Source organism: Acomys russatus, chromosome 5 (genome assembly GCF_903995435.1).
Source record: "Acomys russatus chromosome 5, mAcoRus1.1, whole genome shotgun sequence".
Lineage (NCBI taxonomy): Eukaryota > Metazoa > Chordata > Mammalia > Rodentia > Muridae > Acomys > Acomys russatus.
Window position 1 is genome coordinate 37,130,015 of NC_067141.1, and position 26,221 is coordinate 37,156,235.

Here is a 26,221-nt window from a genome sequence, read left to right on the forward strand (position 1 = left end):
TTGAAACACTACATTCTTTGACCTAGAAATTTAAAGCTTGGCAGTTTAGCCTAAAATAATTAGGAATTCACACACACACACACACACACACACACACACACACACACACACACACATACACACACACACACACACACACACAAACATTCTTTCCCAAATAGCCACTGCAGAAGGCTTACTTGATTCCAATGTTTTAAATGAAATGAATCTCTAAGAGTGGAAGATTGAGTAGGTAAATTATGAAGATGCATATTAAAGAAAACCATCCAATGCTTCAAGTAGTAGGGTAGCAGCTAGGGCTAGACAGGCAGTAAATGCAAAGCATTCTGCCCATGGCAACACCTATATCCTACAATTTTAAAAGAATAGAGCTGTGTTAACTTTAAAGGGACAGAATGCAAACATTACATATAGCAGGAAAGAGAACTCATGGAAGTGTGGAAGGGAAGATTACAAGGAGGACACTAAATGCTCATAGCAATGGATGGAATTTGGGAGTTGAGTGCTTTTCTCCTTTGTGATTTCTTATTTTGCAAATTTTAAAATAAGGAATTGCTATGTAAACCTCAGGAGAGATGGGTGCATGTCAGGTGTGGGGCATTCGTTTTCATTTATTCCTTAAAACTCTTATATTGCCTTTGATAGGCATGGGTTAGTAGCAGAAACTCTTCCAACCGCTGTCTCCCAAAGAGTGTGATTTCCAGAAAAGAGACACAAGACAAGTCAGAGCTGAGAGTAAGATTAAGGACCCTGGTTGACTTCTATCACCATAAAAAAGACGGCAGCCCTGGTGTCTTGAAAGGGGGAGTTGAGATTTTCCAAGACCTGTAAATTCACAGACGACAAACTCCAGGATGCATTATATATTTACATGAGAAATACTTTATCACAGACAGAGGCACTTCCAAAGCAGACAGCTGAAAATTTAAGACCACCCAGAAAGCTAATGTTAAACCTGAGAATCTCAAGAGAAAGACCAGTTCCACAATTTTTGAGACAAATTTAAAGCAAGCTTTAATTAAATATTGACCAGGATGGTGAACTCTGGCCAGGACCATTCTGGGGTTTCCAGAAAATGGCAAGAAGTCACATTTCGCAGAAGGTTTTAAAGGCAAACCCATAAGGCTTCCATATTTTCCATCAGATGCAAGCAAGTGCAAACATACATCCCGATCTATTTCCTGCCCGCTTACCTCCAGCCTACATGTGAACAAGCACATCCAGTGCAGTGGAATCAAACAAACTTGTTAGAGGAGTGAAAGCATCTGTCCTGGTCCCTCCCACAAACAATAGCCTCCGGCACCTCAGGAAGTATCTGTCCTTAGGCAAGGGGCTTAGAAGTGAGAGACATTTTTGTTTCATGGATCTCTTAGGTGCAATAGTTAAAACTTAAAATATAACTTTTTTGACTCTCACATTGTGTCAGATGATTCCCTCTGAGGCTCTTTAGTGAAGGTAAAGATTTGGAGGTGCAACCCTGTTGTTTCAAAGTTCAAGTTATAGAGGAAAAACAGTGGTACTGCTTCCAAAACAACCTTGAGCAATATATGTATGTACACACACACACACACACACACACACACACACACTTTCAGTAAAATGAACTATGCAGAAAAGTGTACACAATGATACTTGAGATCACTTGCTCTGAGAATGTTGTTTTCAAGATTGGCAGTAAAGAGGTTGAAAAAAGGTAGAGCCACCTGAGAAGGGAGGAGTGGTTGAGTGTGCAATACCCAGTTGTTAGACCCAAGGCCCCCCAGTGAGCTGCTGACCCACAACTCATCTAAGGTCTCAGGCAGTATTTGGGATCGGCTCCGCACCACCTACTCATAATGGCCTCTTATGTATCAAAACAAGGAGGCTCAGGTCTCCCCGACCCCAGCTGTTCATAGCTGAATGGGTTTAAAGTGATTCTCTTTTCTCAAATAGAGGATGTTAAAGGAAGGTATCCTACAGCACGGCAAAAAGAAGCTGGAGAGAAATGCTGAGTTTGGTTGGGGGACAAGTGATGACAATAAAAGAAAGGCTCTAATATGTCCTAAATTCACTTCAGTTGCTGAGGACTTGGTGGACAGGGGTACTGAGAACAGGGGAGAAAGTTAATGAGTTAACAACTTCAAGACAAACCAACAAAACAGTTTCCACACTCATGAATGTTTGTCAGACAGAAAAACAAAACAAACAAACAAACGCATATTCCAGTATGGCTGACCAGCAAGGCTACAGCATCTGTTGTTAGCCTTAATTTTGTGGACTGTAAATGCAACCGTTTCTTATAAACGATTCTATTCCTAAATAATTGGTGCTTCACGTCATCCTGCTTCTCTTATCTATAGTCAATAAATGTCAACAGCTTGTATCTTCTTTCCAAGTATTTTCTTTATAAAAACCCCCAAGGCCTCTCAGTTCAGCGGCACATCCAGCTGTTACCTAGCCCTGCTGCTGGAGTTTGTGCTCCCGGGTTGGTCTTTTCCTAGCTGGGTCCTGTAAGGACTCAGCATGCCGTTCTAGTTCAGTTTTGTCAGTCTTGAGAGTTTGGGGTTAGCAGTGACAAAGGTAGAGGCTATGGGCAACATGTATTTATCTGAATTGACTGTTTCAGTTCTATCAGGCAATTTTATTGCCTCATGATCCTTTTCAGTCTTCACCACCAAAAGCCCTTTGTCCTTTTCTAATTAGGTCACCAATTAAATTACGGCATTTATGAGAAAATTGAATATGATATGCTCGTGTCCTACATTTGCAGATTCTGGTAAATGCTTTTGCTTTTACCCACAACTTGAGGTATACCTCCAAGAAGAATCTAATTATGATCACTTAGTCATTTATTACTTTTTAATCTTGTTTTTAAATTTTAAATTGATTTTTTTTTTTTTTTTTTGTTTTGAGAGAATGAGTTAGTTACTTTTTCATTGCTGTGACAAAATAGCCAACAGAAGCAATTAGAAGAAAGGAAGGTTTCTATGATGGACAGTGTGAGGATGGTCCACCATGACAGAGAAGGTGTGACAGCGGGAATGTGCGGTAGCTGACCGCACGGTGTTCAGAGTCTGGATGAACGCTGGTGCTCAGGTCTCCTCCCTTTATTCAGCCCAGGACCCTGGCCTGTGGGTTGGTGCTGTCCACATTCACAGTCAGTCTTTGTACTTTACTCACACTTTTCTGGGAATAACCCCATAGACACACCCACAAGTGTTTCCATGGAAACTCCAAATCTAGTCAAGTTGACAATGGTTACCCATCATAGACAGAATCTCATTATGACACTTATCGTTGCTTCAAAGTTGTGATCCTCCTATCTCAGCCTCCCGAGTTCATGGCATTACAAGTCGGTGACACTATGCCAGCCTTCTCATTGTTTGGATCTGGACCAGACAACCAGTGAGTCAGAGGCCCTATTTAGCAATATAGTGTTAAAATTGTTTATAGATTTACTTTAATTGTGCGTGCATGAGTGTTTTGCCTGATGTACCATGTGTGTGCCTGCCGCCCTTGGAGGTCTGAAGAGGGTATTACATCCCCCAGAATGACCAATGGTTGTCAGCCACAGTTTGGGGGCTAGGAACTGGACCCAGGTCCTTTTACAAGAGCAGCAGTGCTCTTAGTCACTGAAGCAACTCTCCAACCCCCACGGAGACTAAACAGTCATCCATGCTGCTTCTAGGAGCTCTGTTTTACACACACACACACACACCTGTCACCATTCAGCTATTTAAAGTGAGTGAAAATGAAAAGCGGGGCACTATTATGCACACTTACAACTCTGCCCCTTTGGAGGTTGAGGCCGGAGGGTCCTGAGCTGAAGGACATCTAGAATACGTAGTGAGATGCCATCTGAAGTAAATGACAAGACAAACGATGAAGACACATCATTTTGGTGTTGGAAAAATTAAATCCGTAAAGAGTATAAGTAGAAGTTCCCCACGTGGAAATTTAAACATTCATAGACAAACTTTAAAATTGTGTACAGTGAACGTTAGCAGTATTTACCTTTGCCTTATTAATTCTTATCACATCTGACTTTTGAAGTCATATATTTCTAATCAAAAGATTTTTTTAAAACATTAATTTGTAAACTGGGCATGGTGGCACATGCCTTTAATCCCAGCACTCGGGAGGCAGAGGCAGATGGATCTCTGTGAGTTTTAGGCTAGCCTGGTCTACAGAGAGTTCCAGGACAGCCAAGGGTATACAGAAAAATCTCATCTTGGGGAAAATAATTAATACATAGATTTCAAGACCTCAGACTCAGACTGTCAGGCTTTCATAGCTGGCGCTTTCATCTGCTAAACTGTCTTTCTGGCCCAAGAAAATAATTTGAATGAATTACTATTGAAACAAATTTTAAAGAAAGGGCAGGGAAGGGGCTCTGGTGGTATAGCAAGGGCTTTTGATGGGAAGGTTTCTTACAGAACTTTGGATTGAGAAAGTTACAGGTAGAAGCAGCTTTATTTCTGAGAGGGAGAAATTTAGAACAAACTGATTTAATCCTATTGGAAGGCTCTGATCAGCTCCTCTGCTTCCCATGGGTGGGTTTAAAAGTGCGTGGTCCTAACACTTCTGCTGGGCAGTGGAATCTGATGATGCGGGTATTTTGTTGCCTTTTAAAAAGAGCTAGGAAGTTAACTTCAATGAGAAGTCTCATTTTCTCCATATATAAAATTGTAATTTGAAACTGAAAGCACATTCAAATCGTTGTCTGCTAGTGTGTCCCATGTTTTCTTTATGCATTCGTTATGGGAAAGTGCTAGCAATCTGTTTGGAAGTGCATTTAGATGGTAAAGCTGCCAGTACCTCTTTTATCTGATTACCACCGTTCTGTCTGTGCTAAGCTTGGGCATTAACGGTAAGCCTTTGTCTCTGAGATTTCTCAGTGCTCATTATGCCTGTGCTGCCATTAAGGCTGAATGTGTCTGCCATTTACTTGCCAGACTCCAGTGCACTGCTGACTTCACAAAATCGTGTTTGAGGAGTGTGTGTGCTTGTCAGTTGCTGAGTATGTTGGGCCCTTCCCAACCTCAGGACCTTTGCCTACATCCTTCCCACGTCCCGTGATGTCCTTAGGCTCCACCCCCTTGGTTCAAATCTTTACTCAAACATCAGATTTTTTTTTTTCTCAAAGAAATTCACCTAAGCATCCTCCTAATCTTTCAGCCATGTTCTCAGTTTTCATTATCTTATTACTAGGCTCATCAGCTCCAATACACTCAGCTCAAAGAACCATTATTTCCGAGACTCTTCTCCACTTGACTGAAGGGTGGCGGGGGAAGAAAGTGTTGGAGCTTAGACACTGTGGCATTAGCTGGCTTGGTAGACGTGCCTTGTATTAGTTGCCTCAATTGCTGCTATGACAGAATACTCGACAAATACAAGTCAAGGAAAGGAGGCCTTATTCTAGTTCACAGTTTAAGATAAAAGTCCTTCACAGTGAAGAAACCACAGTGGCAGAGCTTGAAGGCCAGCTGGTCATCCCAGGTGAGCTTCAAGCACAGTGAGATAAAAGGTGGGGTTCACCTCATCTCCCTATTCAGTCTAGGACCCCCAGACTGTGAAACAGTGCAGCCCTCAGTTAAACCAATCTATTAATAATAGAAACTCCCAATTACACATGCCTGAGGGCTTATTTCTCTCTTACGGGACCCCAGACCCGGTCAAACCCACCACAATATTAGTCACTGTACGTATGGTATCAGAAGAGACCACAACAGTGAAATAGTGTGACATGTGTGGAGAAGAGTAGCCAGAAGAGAAATGAGAAAGCATGAAAAAAGAGGCAAGCAGCATCAAGAGCCCTTGGGGTTTTGCACTGGAGTCTGCCTTGGTTCTGAGAGCTAAGATAATATGTGCTTTGTCTCTTTAAATGAAGAAGAAATAGACCATGGTTACGGTAGAAGGTTCCTGGCTTGTGAGAACTGGTCTAGTATACTCTGGAGTCACAATCCTCATTTATTTACTCCTTTCTTTTCCAAAGTAATAATTGGGGTTATATCTGGAAATGCGTCAACTCAGAGGTATTGTCGTGTCCTGCATGTCTTCTTTTGTGTAAGTTCAAAGTTGCACAAAGTTGCTATGCTGGGAGTGACAAAGCCTGGATAAGAGAGCAGGTGAGTCAGTTGTGCCGATGCTCCTAGTGTTGGCAGCATCTCTGTATTTAGTGTGAATGCTTAGCCCCTCTTTTCTCCCTCAGTGCCATGTGCACTGGAGTGGGCACAGAGTCATTAATTAAGGCATTGTGAAGAGGTTAGATGGGGAGGGAGAGTCAGCTCTCGCAGGGTGAGGCTTTAGATTCTGAAAACAAGCTTAACCCCATCACAGGTTCCTCTGACCTGTAAAAAGTGTTGGAGACCTTTATGCTGCCCATCTCACAGAATACGGGAGAAATGAGGTAATGTCTCGGAAGAGCAGCATTTACAGGAATGTGATTTCTTAATACATTTGCCTGTATTGTAATGCACTGGAAATTCTATTTCCCTAAATTTATTTAGGTGCTCCTAGAATAATTTGTTGTCTAGGTCTGAAGTAAACCCCTCAGAGGATGTTCAGTACAATGAACCAGCTGTGCACTTATGAGGTTAGAGAAGGGAGCTGGCAAGGGGCGGGTGTGAGAGCAAGATTGGGTGGCAGTGGGGGAGGGGGCTTGCCATCATCTTCAGTTTGTATCATGCTTTAAGTATGTTGTTTTATTAGAAATAAATATCAAGGAAATTGAAACCATGAGTCTGTTTGAACTTAGCAATATCACTGTCTGGGGATGGCTTATATAAAACACCTCTGCCACTTTTCTCTGTGATGGACTCTGCCCAACATCCTTCAAGATTTGCTTCATCATTTATTGATTCACAAAGTTGCATGTGTACAGATGGCATGAAAGTAGAAGAGAGGCTGTCTGGGGAAACAAAGGGGACTGCTGGGAAGGACTGGGACACAAAAGGGGAGGAGAGTAGATGTGGGGATAAATATACTCAAAGCGCATTCACACTAGCGCGAACGCAACCCTACATAGCATTATGAAAAAAAAAAATGACTTCATCTTGGCATTTGGGCCAAATCCTCATTGTTTAACTTGCTTCTGATTTTAATACCACCAGTTCTACATAAATAGTAACCAAGTGTCAAGTTTATTTACAAGGGGCCTGCTAGGTTATTTGGTATGCTTTAACTTTTTTCTTCACATGAGGGAATCCTAAGTGTTTACTGTTGAGCAGCCCTGCCATTTAGAACAGTTTCACAATATGTGGTGGTCTAGTCAGTCTTAAACAGGGAGGTGAAACTAAGTGATGAAAAACAAGGGAAGGAAACACGTGTGCTGCCGCTACCATACGGCAGACATGCTGTTTGACAGCCAGTGTGGTGGAGCATGCTGTAATCCCAGCACCTGGAAAGCAGACACAAGGACACCAGAGGTTCTCAAGCATCAGCAGCAGAGTGAGGTTGAGGCCAGCCTGGGCTGCATGAGGCCCTTTTCAAGAGAAACAAAAGAAAATGTATTAATTTATTTTTATAATTTTCTCTGTCAGGCATTTGCCTGTGGGCTTTCCAGAAGTACTTGACTTGTTAAATGTGTTAAAGGAATGTTAGCCTTCTATTAAAGAATTTAAATAACTATTGAGCAAACCCAACAAACAAACAACAAAAAAGTACGTGTTTTCTTCTAAAGAGGCAACTGTACACACTTTAAAAAAGACATGGATTAGCACTTGGGAGGCAGAGGCAGGCAGATCTTTGACTTCGAGGCCAGCCTTGTCTACAAAGTGAGTTCCAGGACAGGCAGGGCTACACAGAGAAACTCTGTCTCAAACAAACAAACAAACAAACAAATAAACCAAAACAAAAGCGACTGGATACAATTTGGAGTTTTAGACCAATGATGAAACTCTCATTGATCTTTCTGAATGAGAAAAATGTTTCATCTACTAAATAATAGAAAATTTTAGGGAGAACATCTTGGACATCCAAGATAGACTGTGAGAAAATAAAGCTTTCCAGATAGTTTGTTTGATTACATAGTGTGGGAAGGATATGAGAAAAAAGTCATGTTGTTTCATAAACTAAGAAACGTCTTCTATGGGGAGATGGCCTCTTACTAAACAAGTAGCGCCTCAGAGATATAGTTCAAAGGAAGTTAATCTGTAGGAGGTCTTATATTGTGTGTGTGTGTGTGTGTGTGTGTGTGTGTGTGTGTGTGTGTGTGTGTTGCATATGCTTATGATACGTGTGTATGTCAGTACCTATACATGCAGAAACATCTCCCAGAACGGGCGGAAGCCCCATAGGTAGCCTTCATAAAGGTAAATTATTTTCTTATTGAATAGTTAATGGTTTGAATGAACATGTTAAGCATAGTAATTTTGTTATAAATTTATTATTTTCTGTCATTGTGTATGAGTATAGGCAAGCATACTTTCAAAAACATTGAAAATTTTCCACTTTAGATTGGTTGAAAGCAAGTAAAATTGTGATTTTTTTTTTCCTTTTTATTGGTTGCAGGATCGAAGTAAGCGAGTGGAGAAGGTCCATGCAGTTATTGGACCTAAGTCGTGTGACTTGGATTCTCTCATTTCTGCCTTTACATATGCATACTTTCTGGACAAGGTGAGGGGAAAAGGGATTATGTGCTTTTTACCTTAATTGTGTATCTTTTAAAAATAAATATCTTATAGAGAAATGAAGCCACTTAGGTTTTTGTGCTCTGACATATTGTTGTAGAGAATAAATATTAAATATCCAGTAAGCAATGGACATTTATGGAATATCTCCTTTATGCAGAACATTCTTTTGGTTATGTCTTACTAGTTCCTTCCCAAAACTGTATCAAACAACATATTAAAACGTTTTTAATAGTTAATTGCTTTTAGGAGAATTTAGAGAACTGACAAAAAGCAAGACTCAGGTCCCTTTTCTTTCTCTTATTGTATGTTGTGTGATCATACCTTTGGGAATAGAAATATAGAATAACTCATATGAACACGCATGAAGCACAGAGCACTGACTGAGGATTCAGAGGCAGGGGCATGGCATGTGCAGTCTAAGTTCTGCAAGTCTTTGGTTGTTGCCTTTTGCCTCATGTCCCTCGAGGGACTGTGAAACACAGACCCAGCCCCCAGAACTGAAAAGGTCTTTTTAACAAACCTTCTATCTATAAGCCCCATATACCCACAGTAATGGGCTTTACTGTCTGAAAACCTTCAGATATACATTCTGAATATTTGGGTACTATTTACAGAATCTTCACAGAATTTTTAATTTTCCAGAGTCCGGTTTATTTTATTTCAGTTTTGTTTGGATCTGGATCCCCTGATAATACGCATTGCTGATCTGGAGTGGTTTAAATTGACATGAAACCCAGTCTTCCGGAATGAGCTGTGGGTGGCAAGTATTGCTTTAGGGCAGCTGACAAAAATGATGGCTAGAGTCTTCAGAGCTCTACATGTGGGCTCTATATAAAATTTATCTTACAAATCATTGAACTTTGCAAGGAAGAGTAATTGGTCTGAGGAGATGGATGCATCTGAGTCAAGTTGTGCATATTGAGCAATCCTTGTTATCTCTGCTGCTCATGAAGAGGGCAGTGGACTGAACTGGATTGACTTTAAGACCATGGGTGATATGTAGTTTAGAGCAAGCATATAATAATAATAATAATAATAATAATAATAATAATAATAATAATAACAATATCACCAACTTAGTTATAGTGTTGTGAATGAGTATGCATCATGCAAAAAGGAGGTAGGGAAATTGTGGGTGATAAAAGATAGATGGCCAATGGGGAGCTAAATACATGAGGCAAGACTCGTAGACCCTCCTTTCCTTTGAAGACTTTTAACTAGGCTTAGAAGCAAATGTGGTGACATGTGACTAAGGAACCAGGTACTGGGGATTTTGTTGTTTCTGTGTGTCTTGGTTGGGTTTGTTTGTTTGCTGTTGTTAGGTTGGTTTTTGTTGACTTGGCACAAGCTACAGTTATCTGGGAAGAGGAACCTCCCTTGAGAAAATGTATCTCTTCAGACTGCCTGTAAGCAAGTCTACAGGGAACTTTCTTGTTTAATGATGCTGTGGGAAGGCTCAGCTCACAGGGCAGAGCAGGCCTCTGGTTAGGTGGTTCTGAGTTGTATAAATGAGAAAGCAGCTTGAACAAGGCAGTAAGCAGCATTCTTCTGGGGCTTCTACATCAGCTCCTGCCCTGAGTTCCTGCCCTGACCTCCAGGATGAAATAAACTCTTCCCTCCATGTTACTTTCAGTCCCTGTGCTTTATCACAGCAGCAGAAAACCTAAGACACCAAGCCTTTGTCTTAGCGCAGCAGGCCCTGCCTGCTATTTGTGGGCTGTGACTCCTATGAGCTCTCCTAAGAACCAGCTTCAGCCTTCAGGGCTCTGTGGCTTCACATGCAGTCTTCACACTCTGGAGAGTTGAACAGAGGCCAAATCCTACTCTACAGAGATAGAAAGCCAAAGCTCGGAAAGGAGAGTGGCAGTTGACTGAGCAGGGGCTGCGGCTGCCATCTCCTTTTCTGATGGAGCCTCCAGAATAAGTCCTGTTTGCACAGCTCAGGACATACACCCTGGCTCCTGTGCTGATTCTACACCACTGCATTTGCAGGGCTTAGACATGACTGTCAATTAATCAGGAAGAGTAACGTGCTGTACATAAATTGCTAAAGATTATTATGCAATTGGGATTCGGTATTAGCATTACAGTGGAAAGAAAGAAAAGGCACTTTGGTGGAGAAGCTTTTGTGTTTTGTGTACAACAGCAGTGTCCAGTTCACGTATTTAATTCAGTGAGTATTTATTAAATGTCTACTGCTGTCCAGTTGTTTTATGTCTTGGAAAGTAACAGAACAGAACAATCCTGCCATTTTAATGTTAGAGAGGGAGACAGACGATGGGATGTTGAACGGTGTCATAAGCACATACTTGTGACAGAGCTGTGATGACTGGAGAATAAAGGCTATTTACTTATCCAGAAACGAAGCATCACCAAGCCCGCATTCCTTCAGTGGCAGTAAAGTCCTCATTGATATACCCTTAGAGTAATTTAAAAATACTTCACTTTAAAATTCACACAGAAAAATAGATTATTGTGAATTTGAAATTCTCTTTCTTTTTCTCCTCATCTGGCCACCACAAATGTTTTATATAAGAGGTTCAGGAGCATATACATATATACATAAAATGATCTCTACTAAACTCATATATATTCATATGCGTGCTAAACCTGACTGCTAATTGAATAACCAATTGAAAACATGGAGTTTTGCATTTAAAAACGACACAAATCATAGTTCAGCACATAGTTTTCCAGATGATATTGAGGAAGTAGAAGATTTACCTATGGTATATTTGAACTGTCTACTGAGCCTGGGTTGCAAACATCCCATTTCTATAAGGACAGATCTATTTTCTTGTATTACCCAGTCTGCCCCAATCATCAATTTTTTTGTCAATTCTATCAAGACATACATTTGCTACCCATGAAGAGAAGATTATGTGTGTGTGTGTGTGTATGTATGTATGTATACATGTATATATATGAAAGTTGTCTTTTGACCTCCACATAGGCATTATGGCATATGTTCACACACACACACACACACACACACACACACACACACACACACAGAGAGAGAGAGAGAGAGAAATACATGTAATAATAATTTAGAAATTACAACATCAGGATCCTCTTGCTAGTGGAAAGTGCTCTGTAACTGGGCTCAGGGAGATTTGTTTTGAATGCCAGATGGGTTAGTTGTGAATAAAAGGCTTACACTCTCTTTAGCAATTAGCTTGGAACTGGAGGGAAAACTATTGTTTCTAGCAGTTGAGGTAACTTCTCTTTTGTAGGTCAGTCCACCCGGGGTCCTCTGCTTGCCAGTACTGAATATCCCAAGAACAGAATTCGGCTACTTCACAGAAACAAGGTTCATTTTAGAAGAGCTCAACATCTCCGAATCGTTCCACATTTTCCGAGATGAAATTAACCTACGGCAGCTGAATGACGAAGGGAAGCTGTCAATAACGCTTGTGGGCAGCCACACCCTGGGGAGGTAAGGCCACTGCGGGGCTCTGTGCATCTGTCCTGAGTGAAGGTTTTCTGGTTGGTTGTCACCACACTCCTTATTACTGTATAAAAAGAGTCATAAAAAGGACTTTATTTAAAAAGGAGGATTTTTTTCCCTTTGATGACAAAATTTGGATTATTCCAGTTCTCCATGTTTACCTGAAGATTTCAAGTGCGATGTCTTTAAGTAGAATGCTCTTGTAACACTTGCCAAAAATAACATTCCCTTATAGTATACCAATAACCCTATGCATTGATGTTGAAAACAAGAATCAGAAATTGAAAACAGGTAAAACAAAAAGGTCCTAAAGAAATCTCATTAGAGAAAAGGGGGAAACTGAGAAATGGGCCATGAAAATCCCTTGATCATGGTTTTGGTTTTATACAGTAAAGGAAAGACAGGCTGTTGGTAGTCCATGCAATTCAGTCACCTTTTGCCATACATACGAAACGTAGAGCCCAGCGTCACAGGTGGGGTGTTCAGCTTAGAACTTGGCTCCCCTGCCTCCTCTGAGCACTTTGGAACTGCTAGCTGGAGCAAGGCTCTGAGATAAAGGGAGAAGAATGAGGCAAATTGTCTATACAGAGGGCTCTCTCCACTACCGTTGAGTGAAGGGACATTAGCAAATACCTGCCAGTTTGAAGTGTTCATTCTTTTTAGTTCGCCAATCTGCCTATTGTTGGTGGCCTTCTGATTAACCTTGACCTTAGAATACTTAAAACAAGGCCTTGATATTTAATAATTTTAAAACATAACCCGTTTTTAGGAGGCATATTTACATATGGGTTAAAGTATACGTAGGCAGCATCAGGTATATACAATTGGTTACAAGGCATTTTGAAAACACTCTGTGGGCTGGGTGTGGTGGTGGTGCGCGCCTTTAATCCCAGCACGTGTGAGGCAGAGGCAGGCCGATCACTGTGAGTTTGAGGCTAGCCTGGTCTACAAAGTGAGTCCAGGACAGCCAAGGCTAACACAGAGAGACCCTGCCTCGAAAAACAAACCAACTAACCAATCAAACAAACAAAAATACTCTGTGGATTTCTTTCTTCTTTACTGTTTGAGGCAAATGAAAAAAATTTTTTGAATATTTATCAACCATGTGTTGACAAGAGGCTGGATGTCTGAGGTGAGTTTTTGGTCTGACTTCCTGTTCTCAATTGTATTTGCCAGCTTTCCCGTCACTGTAATGAAAGCATCTGACATAAACTGGGTAGGGAGTATGGAGAGCTTTATTTTCCTCATGGCTCTGGAGAGTCAAATCTTAGATCAGGCCAGGAGAGCATTTTGGGCTGTGGTGAGGGTGGTCTATCAACTAGAAGAAGCAAACAGTCCCATCTTGAGTCAGGGCAGAAACTAAAAATTAGAACCGCCCAAAGCGCTGTGGGGGCATGCGCCCAGTGATTGTTGCCAGGCACCTCCCATCTCTCTGCCACGGGTACCATCTGGCAGTGCAGGCCTTTGGAGGAAACTGGGATAGTCCCCAGACTACAGAAGACACTCACGCAACAGACACGAGTACAGACAACAGGACAAAATGAGAAATGGGGAAGAATTTTGTCACCACTTAAAATGGAAAATGTTAAGTGTCTTTGAGACTGCAGTTATAAACTCTGGGGGTGTGGTCGTTCATGAAATGGAATACTCCAGAAAAATAGAGAGCTTACTTTCTATAGTGTTACTTATTTGTCTTTGAATAGTCAGGAAAAAATGTAGCTTTTTTTTCCCTGAACCTTTCTGCTTTTGAGAAACTCCAGCTCTATTACATATGAAGGAGATGAGGGGGTTAGGGCTGGAGGGGTGGAGAGGGTCAGCGGTGGAGGGGATAGCCCAGTAACCAAACACTTGCCTAGCATGCCAAAGTGTTTGTCTGAAATTTGATATTCCGCACTCCAAAAATAAAAGAAGTATAAAAATGTATTCAATTAGTTAATTAGCAATCTGAATGAAAAGAGCTATGGTGAAGCCATCATGGCTATAATGAGTTTTTTGTTTGTTTTTGTTTTGTTTTGTTTTTTTCCCTGAACTTCAGTGACTGTTCTGAGTAGGTACTGAAGTCAGATTGTCAGTTAAGAGCCATCTGCTCAACTCCTTGGTCACTCTGACTGTGAATACATTTCTTAGCCCCATTGTGCCTCAGTTTCCCCATTTGTAAAAGCGTTACCTTACAAGAACACATTTCACAGGGTCTGAACATAACTACAGTGTTTCTGGCTATGTGAAAATTAATAGATAGCAGTTATCGTGGATGTATGAAAATACTTTAGGAACCCTGGGGACAATAATGAGTGGAAATGACATGTGAAGAGACACAGAATAACAACCTGTAGGGAGAGGAGGGAGGATGAGAGAGAGACAGAGAGAGAGACAGAGACAGAGAGACAGAGACAGAGAGACAGAGAGACAGAGACAGAGAGACAGAAAGAGAGAGAGAGAGGGAGAGAGAGAGAGACAGACAGACAGACAGACAGACAGACAGACAGAGACAGAGACAGAGAGACAGAGATTGTGTTTGAGTATGTGTGTGAGTGTGTGAGCATGGCTATGTGTGTTTATGTGAGTGTGTGTGTGTGTGTGTGTACCAGCACTATTCAAAGGTGTATAAGCTTGTTATAGGTCCCAGATCCATATTAAATTTCTTCCTCCCAACCTCATCTTTTAAGGAAAGGCCAATCAATGAACCCGGTGCTAACTGATTGGCTAGACTGGCTGACCAGCAAGCCCCACCCACCCCAACAAGGTGCTGGAGTGACCTCAGCAAGGAACACCTTGGTTTTTTTCATAGGTTCTGGAGGATCTGAATTCAGGTCCTTGTGCTTGCTCTGCAGGCTAGCTCGTTAGCTCCTGCTCTTCTCAGTCAAGAGAATTTATATGTAGGGACTCTTAAGGGAAATCTTCATTTATGTGAGAGTAGAGACTGGATCATGCCCCAAAGTGGGGAAACGTACCCTAGCTCTTTTTCTTCCTCTCTATTTATTTTACAGTGAGGACAGAACTTTGGAGCCAGCAGTCGTCAGAGTCATTAACCCTGGAGAGCAGAGCCATGGCGATGGCGGGCTGGCCTTCCCGGAGTCTTCCTCCTCGCTGGTGCTGAAGGAGCTCCTGCGCGAGGCTCCCGAGCTCATCACCCAGCAGCTGGCACATCTCCTCAGAGGTGAGGACAGCGATGCCAGAGTAAACACGGGAAGCTTAATGGGCTGGCTCTGGGCCTGCTCGTGCAGAAACAGTGCGATCCATTCTTGGGTTAACAATCCCTTTAAAGACCCCGGGAAGCTTCATCAGAGAGGCAGGGAGTAAAGAGTTTGTTAAAGAGTAACATTATATTGAATATTAAAAATGTGCATTTAGAAACAGGCACCAGGGCCTGTGCCGATTCACTAGGCAAGAATGTTAAATGGGCCTGCTGCAGCCTGGGTGGGGAGCGAGAGCTGCTCCTTTGGCTGTTAATAGCTTCCAAAGGAGATTCTCCTCCGCGACAGTGGGAGCACGGACCAGAATTCCCCGTTCCTGTGGCCTTGGAGTATCCCCCATGCATTGCATGCTTGGCGCATATAATCCTGCCTGTGAGGCAAAATAGGCACCTTTTGTTTCGATGACATGGTGCACTATCCTGTCCTTCAAGCCTGGTCTTTTGCAGCCTTCCCGTTCTGTCTGTTTTTAATGTGCTTCAGTGATGTTGGGTACCGTCATAGTCGGCCTTCTGTATCCATGGTCTCCTCCTCATAGACTCAACCAAGGCTGGACTGAAAAGAATCATTTTAAACTGTGCGTATCAGCCGCAGTAAACACATCTCTCACTACTGTTATTCTCTAAAAAACAAAGAAACAAACCTCAGCATAACAATTTACATTGTTTCTCTTGTACTAAGTGTGGCAAGGGAGTATACTAAGTGACAGAAGTATTGTAAGGTGTGTGAAATATATCTGAGCAATTCACAGGATGTAGACTAAACCATGCGCTGCTGCTTCCATCTCTCTCTGGAGTCTACTGCGTCTAAAGAATGGTTTTCCCTTCGAAAGTGTCCATCAAACTTTCGTTCCACAAAATGAGCACAGGTTTTCAGTTATTTTTGCATATGGGACGTGCAAAATATTTTAGTTTTTGTATAAAGCTTTTCACAGTTCCACAGTTCACTTTAGACTTGGTAGGCACAAATTATCCTCTAAAAATGTTTAATATAGACGTATGGAATGGAAAATAGGGCAGGCTGGAGGCAGGCTAGCTCAGCTCTCCTAAGGACTTTCTTTTTCTGCCTCATTTTCTACCACAATTTGCAGGGGAAGGTCTAAGAGTTACATAGTCCCTCTACAAGTTTTAGAACTAACGGCCCCAGGAAACTGGTCACAAGTATCATGATGACCCATTGGCAAGCTTTCTAGCTAGCTTTACAGCCAGGGCATAATTTGGTCTTATCAATGTTGCGACTGATCTCCATCAATGTTTTCTGTGATCACTGATCACCCAATCTAAGCCTGGCTTTGATCTATTTCTTTCACAAAATCAGTTACCTTTAAAAGGTATAAATAAGGCAATGACAGTTTCCCAGCTACAAATCATCACATTCAGAATTTAGGCCTTCCATGCTGTGAACAAACAGCACAGCCTTTCCTTTGCCCCTTCAAACATCCATCTTCTCGGGAGATATGCCCCACCCCCAAGTTTTTTTTTTTTTTCAGATATTCCCAACTTTTCTCATGCTGAAGGACTCATGCTATCTCTCCCTGTGCAGTGCTTGTTCCTCTGTCTGGCTCTCTCTCTACCTGTCTCTATGGTCTTCTCTATATGCTCTCTCCAGAATGTCAGGCTCAAAAAAAAGAGAGAGAGAGATACTTTGTGTGTTGTGTCCTCTGCCTTATCCAGTGCCCCTAGTACCTCCACCCTGCCTGGCAAATAGCAAAACTCTGTGGGATGCATTTTTTCAAGAGCAGATTTGGGTGGGTGGAGAAGTGGGGAGGGTGTGGAAAGGTAAACTGTAATAAAAACATTCTGAATGAAAAAATGTATTTTAGTAACAATTTTAAGAATAGGATTTATACACTCTCTCTTTCATGACTGCATTAATTGTGATAGTGTCTGATACCCAAATCATCAGCTGTCCTGGCCCTGTTCTCTACTGTTCGTACTCTCTAGACCATGGACAGTGTTTCTTCCACTAATAACCATTTCCCTTATTTTCTTCTTCTTCTTCTTCTTCTTCTTCTTCTTCTTCTTCTTCTTCTTCTTCTTCTTCTTCTTCTTGTAGAAATCCTAGTGGAATTTATCTCATTATTTTGTAATGACTGATTAGTTTTTGTTTTCATAGTATGTATAATTTTTGAAGTTTATGTATATAGCTGGGCAGTGGTAGAGCATGCCTTTGATCCCAGCACTCCAGAGGCAGAGGCAGGCAGAGCTCTGAGTTTGAGGCCAGCCTGGTCTACAGAGTGAGTTTCAGGGCAGCCAAGGCTACATAGAGAAACCCTGTCTCTAAAAACAAATGAAAAGATTATGTATAAAATTTTAACCCTTTATGAAGTACCTTTAGTACATGTAAAGAAAAGAATACAAAATGTCTATAAAAATATAAACATGCAATTCAGTAAGTCATCAGGAACGGAATGCCCTTTAGCTACCCAGCTAAAGAGACAGACTGTGAAGACACTGCCTACTTCTCATGCCTAGAGCTCACTCCTTCCTGGAGGTAGCCAGCATTTCAAAGGCACGACATTTACTTCTTTGTTTGTCTTTATACTCTCGCCAGCCCTGGGTATGTAGCCCAGGTCACTCACTCTCCATGGGTTGTGGATGGTTGCGTGCTTCACATAAAGGGGCCACAGAGTCAGTGCACATTCTCTTCACCTTTAGATCTACGCATGTAAACACAGTGTGTGCTCTCATAGGCCGGTTATCTATGAATCATTGATTTTGTCATTTAAATCCTTCTTGTACAGAATGTTTAAAGTAGCTTACCAAAAGGCATCCAATATGGTAAAACAGTAAAAAGAGTCAGGGTGAAGAGAAAGAACAGTAGAGGAAAGAGTAACACTAGGATATCATACAAAATCTGGGGTGTGTGTGGCAACAGTACCCGCTTTCAGACTTTGGGTGTGAGCTCCTTGAAGCAAATGAAGACAGAAATGTGATTCCTGGGGAAATCTGCATTGCTGTTGAGTCAGGTACTCTGGATAGGCATCCATATCTGTTACAGAGAGCACTTGTCTCTCACTTTCTTTGTTTCTAAAGAGGAACAAACTAAATTTAAAGGTTGGCTTTTTTCCCCCCATCAGCCCTTTCAAAAAGGTACCTGACTTTGCTGCCATTGTCCCAGCTCATCTATATCTGTATATCTATGTCTCTCAACACAAAAATAAATATTCAGATTCAATCGTTTCATCTTCTTGGTTCTAAAACTTCCCACTGTAATCAGCTACCGAACTGTTTGCGGTACACTATACGATTTTGTTCAAATATTGACGTAGAGCTTGATTGTTATGGGTGTTGCTGAGTGGTCATTTGCATATCTATTATGCTGTCATTGTTGACAAAAGTGTCCTTGTGTTTCTCTGATAGTTTTCCTTGCTACTGCTAGGGCGGCCTTTTGGCCCCGAGGACAATTCGGGATGTGTGGTAACAAGTGACACAGTACAACAACAGCGTTTCAAGTATAGCCATTTTGACATAATTTGGATTTAATTTCTCTTTTTAAAATAGCTTACCACTGGCCAAGGCTACACAGAGAAACCCTGTCTCGGAAAAAACCAAAAAAAAAAAAAAAACAAAAAAAAACAAAAAAACCCAGCTTACCACTATTTATTAACCGAGCAAATTATGACAGCACCACAGCAGACACCTCAGTTCATCTGTCTAATATGTCTGTCAGTCCGGCCGTCCCTGTTGCCAGCACCCTTGTTTCTGACTTGCTTCTTTGAAATGTCTTCGTGCACCACGAATCTCCCGAGTCAGGTGCTTCACACAGACGAAATACACTCCTGTATTTCCCCGAAGAGCCCACATTCAAAGTGGAGTCTGTCAAGGCAGTTCTCATTGGTTTGGTCATTCCTTGGGTTTGGTACCCTCACGCAGAGTTTAATTTAATAAAAGTTCCACCGAAGATTCAGAGAAGAGAAAGAAGCTGCCACGCCTTTGAAACGTCACCCTAAGTTCCACAGAGACACAGAGGTTGCGAGCTTTCCTTGCCTCCAGCCATGCCGATCTGAGCGCTGTACGTCTGCCTGTCGTCCCCGTACTAGTGCTTAGCTTCTTTGTCCACAAGCTTCTTCCCTGTCCATCACATCTTTTCCACAAGCTTCTTTCTCGGGCCCTTGATCTTCACCTCTGTGCAGGGTTTTCGTTTTTCTCCCGAGGCGCGCTGCAGTAGGAATCTGCTCTTCCCGCTGTCTGCATGCACCCTCTGTGGTTACAGGCGGAGAAGACAGTGCCAGTCCTTAAACAGAAGCATCGTCCCAAAGCCACTGCGTCTTGCCTTAATTTGAAACTTAGTGATCTCAAAGCACAAACTGCTAACATCTAGATCACCCAGAAAGGCATATATTTATAAAGCATTCCTTTGTAATTATTTGTGTAGGAAATTACATGTACCGGAAGACACAGCTGCTGTGCTGGTAAGACCACTGACCTTGGTTCGTGGAAATGTGTCTATCTTTCGGCTTCTCCCTTCCCATCTGTCTTTGTTTTTATTGTGTGATTCTTTTTCTTTCTTTCCCTCTTTCATCTCCTTTTCTTGCTTCTCTTCCCTCATCCTTTCTGGAGATTCTTTTATTGTTATTATATTCAAATGTGGCCAACGTGAATATTTCTAATAGTCACATTTTGTGGCCTAAAGTTTATGTTTGGCCATATTCTGGGTTTGTGCCAAACACGGTTAGAAATCATCAGACTGCTCAACCTGTGTTGCTTTATTTCCTCAGAGATAGGGGACGGCTGCCAACTCTAAGATCCATTAAATTGCTGAATCATCATATTGAGAGGCGTGTGTGTGTGTGTGTGTGTGTGTGTGTGTGTGTGTGTGTGTGTGTGTGTGTGTGTGTTTCCAGGAACCATCTGGCAGTGAGATTTTAGCCACTGATTTCCAAGCATGCTTTCATCAAGTCTGTACTTCGCCCAAATGGCCCTTCAAGTTTGTTTGCATAAGGCCTTGACAGCAGCCACAAGGTGAAGACTAAAGCAAACAGCAGCTCTTGTTCTGAGCCCAGGATGAGGTAGACAGCCATGGCCAAGTCCACAGGAGCCAGCTCTCCATTCTACTGGCAATCCCAGCTGACCTTTAATAAAGACTAGGTGTTTGCTATTTTGGTGGACTGGATCTGCAGCTTCAAAAAGGTCCTTATAAGGAGGTCAGATGGGAAAGGAACAGAGCCAAGGTGGGTTTGTTTTCTTCCTCTCTTGCCCGCAGAGTGAATCATCCCATTTCCAAATGGTTATGACACCCAAGGGAATGATACTGTCTGCTTGCTTAGGGAGAGGCTAGGGGTAGGAAACACAAAGTTTCTCCTAGAGAAGTAACTATTCAACCCTCCTTTTACTTTTTCAGCCACACAAAGATATCCTTTCTCTTAAATTCAGACACTCTAAGTCTACAAGGATTGTAAACAAATAATGTGCTTTAAAAAAATATCTTTTCAGACAAAAATGGAAGTTACATTGTCTTTTTTTCTCATTTTTCTTGTCCTTCCCTGCTCACTTTTGTTATTCATTCTTTCATTTTTTTTTTTCCTGTAGGAAATAAATCAATCTCAAGTAAACAGAGAAGAGATTTAAGCCCCACCTTTTTTTTCTGCTAGGAATTCATCATGTAGACAACAACAATTTTCTTTGTTAACTCTCTCCCCATTTCTGGGCTATAGAGTATGAGCTGTTTCAGCATGCTGCAGTGCTGAGGTGGTGTGCAGTGTTGGCATGCTGCAGTGCTTAGGTGGTGTGCAGTGTCGGCATGCTGCAGTGCTGAGGTGGTGTGCAGTGTCGGCATGCTGCAGTGCTGAGGTGGTGTGCAGTGTCGGCATGCTGCAGTGCTTAGGTGGTGTGCAGTGTCGGCATGCTGCAGTGCTGAGGTGGTGTGCAGTGTCGGCATGCTGCAGTGCTTAGGTGGTGTGCAGTGTCGGCATGCTGCAGTGCTGAGGTGGTGTGCAGTGTCGGCATGCTGCAGTGCTGAGGTGGTGTGCAGTGTCGGCATGCTGCAGTGCTGAGGTGGTGTGCAGTGTCGGCATGCTGCAGTGCTGAGGTGGTGTGCAGTGTCGGCATGCTGCAGTGCTTAGGTGGTGTGCAGTGTCAGCATGCTGCAGTGCTTAGGTGGTGTGCAGTGTCGGCATGCTGCAGTGCTTAGGTGGTGTGCAGTGTCGGCATGCTGCAGTGCTTAGGTGGTGTGCAGTGTCGGCATGCTGCAGTGCTGAGGTGGTGTGCAGTGTCGGCATGCTGCAGTGCTTAGGTGGTGTGCAGTGTCGGCATGCTGCAGTGCTTAGGTGGTGTGCAGTGTCGGCATGCTGCAGTGCTTAGGTGGTGTGCAGTGTCGGCATGCTGCAGTGCTTAGGTGGTGTGCAGTGTCGGCATGCTGCAGTGCTTAGGTGGTGTGCAGTGTCAGCATGCTGCAGTGCTTAGGTGGTGTGCAGTGTCGGCATGCTGCAGTGCTTAGGTGGTGTGCAGTGTCGGCATGCTGCAGTGCTTAGGTGGTGTGCAGTGTCGGCATGCTGCAGTGCTGAGGTGGTGTGCAGTGTCGGCATGCTGCAGTGCTTAGGTGGTGTGCAGTGTCAGCATGCTGCAGTGCTTAGGTGGTGTGCAGTGTCAACATGATGCAATTGCTATTAGCAAGAGGCTCTTTATATCCCCATTCTTTTGAACAAAATATATTTTGGTTGATTTTTTTTTCTACAAAAATAAATAATTTTACAAATACTTTTATTATATTTGCTTTCTTTGTTGCTTGCTCTTACTTCTACCTGCCTGTGACTAACTGAGATGCTTTTGGATACAAGTTTATGGATTGTCCTCAGAATTTGCTAGAAGTTAAGTCAACCACTCATTATGAACCAGGTTCTAATGTGCTGAAAGGTGTGTTTGGATGCTATATACTTTGATACCAATATTTTAAAAATTACATAATTACTAAATGTGTTTCTGGGTATTCAGAACAGAAGTAGCAAAGTTTCACATTGAATTTTATACTTTCAGTATCAAGTATATTTTATGTACTTATCCACCAACAAAACCAAAACCTTCCAAGACAGATTTAGAACTATACTGTAACTACATAGAAGTGTTCATGGAGCTCTATAGACTTTGGGTCTGGTTAAGTTTCATATGTGATGTTTTTATTTATTCCCAAGTTCTTAAGGAATAAATCTCACAAAACAACATAAATACATATGTCTCTCATGTGAAGTGAAGTCTCCAAAGGAGTCCTGAGTTGAAGCTGGGACATGGCCTTTATTACCCAGTAGAGACAGCTCAGGGTGTGGAGCACATCTGCCTGCATGGGAATTCAGAGTCAGAGGTCACATGCTCACCAGTGTCAAGTCAGACTGAATCAGCCAGTTTTACAGTGTGCCATGCTGTTGGATTCTGCTTAATGCAGTATCTTTTAGGTTAATTTAAAACATTACCTTTCTCTTCCATGTGCTTTAAAACAAGACTCCCAGGCACATGACAAGTCCACAGTTGTCTATACCACATATTAAAGTGCCCTTTCCTTTGTCTTCTCCTATCTGTTTATTTGGGTGGAGATGTCCTTTAGGCTTTTCCATCAAAATAACACTCTGCACTATGATGAGCATAGCAACAGATCTGCCAGTCCAGCTGGCTTCTATTAACCCTGATACCAGGGAGGCATGCAAATACGTAAAAGTACTACTTTACTTTTATAGAATAGAAGAAAAATACATTTTAAGTCTTAAAATACTTTCTTAAAAACATAGCACTACATATATATTATTATTTATTATGATCCACCATTCTATGATGATTGCTCTTGAAGCCATTTAAAATGAACAAAGCATACGAACCATGTAGAAATTTAGCAATATTGAAGTATATGCTTAAATTTTATCAAATTAATACATTTTATTACTGTAGTACAACTGTATGCACTTTACCAAAATTAAAAATCCTCAAATCAAAGGAAAATTGATTCTTAATTTGACCAAGACAAGTACATATTTGTGAAAGAGATCCCTAAGCATTTTATATTTGATACTTTTAAACTTTGAATTTTTGGTTTTTAATTGTGTGTGTGTGTGTGTGTGTGTAATTGTTTATATTCAGTTTTGTATTGCCGACCACAGATGCAGCCAATTGGTGAATTTACTTACTATTCTCATGTCACTTGTAGGTTCTTTGAGGCTTTTGCAGACACCTTGTAAGAGGAAATGCAGTTTTAATTCTTCCCCACCTCCTCTCCCCCAATCTTCCCTTCCTCTTCTTCTCCCTTCCCTCTCCCCTCCCTTCCTTTATCTTCTTTCTCCCTCCCCCTCTCTTTCCATCTCCCCAGTTCTTTCATTCCCTCCCTCCCATTCTATTCCTGCCTCTCCTTTTCCTCTACCCTTCCATCCTCACAGCACAACAGAAAACACAACATGCAATTAAAATCTCATGTAACTTGGCATTGCTACCATTTCTCTGCAACATAAGAGCCTTACACTGCTTCCTCTCTCCTTAGCCCCTTCTGCAGCTCATCACTACTGAGATCTGTTTAATGGCGGCTGTTTTAACCTCTCTAAGATACCGTGAATGCTGGTTCATGCTGACCACGTATTTACATCACCGAATGTTCTTCCTCCCTGCATTTGGTTTTGCCAAAGATCTGAGATTGCTGTCTTTTTCCTTTGTGTTTATTTCAGAGTCAGAGTTTTGTGACATACTTCCACCTTCTCTCTAGAAATGTCTTTATTCGGCCATGTTCTCACTGAATATAAGGCTCTGGAACAGTGATGACATATGCCTGCGTGTTGAAGCTGTGATCCCACCCTCTTCTCACTTGCATCCTTTTAACTGAGAAGCCAGGTTCTGGTTCACTGCAAATTTTTGGTTTGGAGTGTGTTTTCTCTCTCAACAACTTACTCTTTTTCTGTATCGCTTTTAGCAGTTCTACTGCCTGCAGATGTTTTACTTTATGTTAATCATGACTTTGGTTCATAGTTTTCCTTAAATATTAGAATTCTCTCTCTCTCTCTCTCCCTTCCTTAGGGGAGATGTCCCACACATATTAAAACCTGCCTCATGTTCGTAGGTCCTTATGTTTTTCTCTGTAGTTTTGGTCACCTTGTCTCTCCATGTTTCAGCGTGCATATTTTCTTCTCACTTAATTGCCAGTTCCCCACTACATCTGATCTACTGTGGAAAACATTTGGAGTTCCTTAATCCCAGGCATTAAATTCAGAATTTTAAATTTTCATTTGATGGGTTGTAAGATTCTAATTCTGGCTAGCATCACCGTCTTCCCTTTGGCTCTGTTCCCATGTGTCTTCTCATGAGTTTCCCCTGCATAGTTTACAGTCGCTCAGTTTGGTTCCCTTCTACCCAGTGGCTTTTGAGTGGTGGCTGAGCATTAGTCACAGACAGCGCCAAGGTGGCGAGGTGATGGCGAGTTCTTGAGGCTCTGGTGGACTTCCTTTCCCACTTCAGAGCAGCTGAAAAGTCGCAGAGACCTGATCCGTCTGTTCAAATTGACTCAAAGCAGGACCTGCAATACTTGGAGAACATTCTGTTTTTGTTTTACCCTTCTCCTTGGCAGCAGCTGGCAAATGTTTCCTAAAGAGGGCCAGCAAGCAGATATTTCAGGCTCTGTCGAGATACTTAAGTCTGACCTCATATGTTTTTTAAAAAGCCTATAAACAATGTATAAATTAACAGGGATGGCTGTGTCCCCAAGAGCTTTGTTTACAAGATGAATCAGCTTGTTAGATTGGTAGCCCTTCAGACCTCCCATCTCAAAGCCCAGATGCCTAAGGTTCCTTCTTGAAGCTTCCTCCAAGGCCCCAAGAGACTATTCTTAGCTCTAAGGGCTTCTCCGCCCAATGGCTACAATTTCTGAGTTAGCAGCTGCTTCAATGGGAGAGCAGCCTGGCATGCTGGGTCTCTGCTCTGTACTTGCACCATCCTAGCTCCTAAGCTGCTGCTGGGGCCTCAGCTACATTCATAGATGTTGTGTTGTTGCATAGTACTTTGTTCTTGGTCAACTGGTCTGTCTACCGATCCAAAAGCGGGTGAACACCTTTTGTGAAATTTGGATTTGTGTTGACCTTAAAAATAAGTGGGAAAATAATTTTTATGTGTTTTGTTGTTGTTGTTGTTTGGTTGGTTCTTTTATTGTTTGTTTGTCTGATTTTGGGGGTTTTGTTTCTGTTTTCAAGACAAGGTTTCTCTATGTGTAGCCTTAGCTGTACTAGAACTTGCTTTGTAGACCAGGCTGGCCTTGAACTCACAGAGATCTGTCTGCCTCTTCCTCCTAAGTGCCTAAGATATGTCAAAAATATACTCAAATTCTGTTGGTCACTCTCTACTGTTAACCTGGTAATTTCTACTAAATCTGTCCCATTTTTCTTCATGGTAAGATGCTATTTGTAAACACAAAATAGAGAAGAAAAATGGCTGGGTTCCCTACATTTCCTTTTCTATTTTATTCTCCACATGGTACCCAGAGTACAAATTCTGGCTTACAAATACAAAATGTAGATTATAGCATGTTGCTCCTCCTATTTAAAATTCTGTAACAATCCCCCACTGCCCACAGACTATAAATACAGATGGCAAGACAGTTTGAAATGGCTTTTGTTACCTGTATCTAACTCATCAGCACACTAGTAATCTCAGTCCAAAGTTTAGAGCCAGCCTACGAGACCTGTATAATTAGATATGTGTAAATCACCCTAAAGCCATTAGTGGCAATCAAAAGGCTAGCAAAAGCCTTCAGGTCAGCCAAACTGCCACACTGCGCAGCTGTGCAGCGTGGAATTGTACGGTCATTTGGCTATGAAAGGAAGTAAACGAATATATAAAATTGGTGGCATGGCGAGGCAAGTTGGAAGAGTGTTCTTTGATCCCTTAGAGGGGATAGAATTGACTAAAATTTTAAATAGTTTGCCATTAATGTCTATTTTGAAAGAATTTAAAACCAAGGCCGTCTCATCTTCTGTGTTTGTGTGGAGATGGTTTGTTCCTTCTCCCCAA

The 26,221-nt window shown here is 42.0% G+C and overlaps 1 protein-coding gene across 1 annotated transcript in view; it reads left to right on the forward strand.

Moving 5' to 3' along the window:
• Positions 1-26,221, forward strand: part of Prune2 (prune homolog 2 with BCH domain) — a 271,505-nt gene that overhangs the window by 40,640 nt on the left and 204,644 nt on the right. The window contains exons 2-4 of the mRNA XM_051146213.1: positions 8,491-8,595; positions 11,849-12,051; positions 15,051-15,220. Of these exons, the coding sequence (XP_051002170.1) occupies positions 8,491-8,595; positions 11,849-12,051; positions 15,051-15,220 (478 nt within the window). The remainder of the gene's footprint in view (positions 1-8,490; positions 8,596-11,848; positions 12,052-15,050; positions 15,221-26,221) is intronic.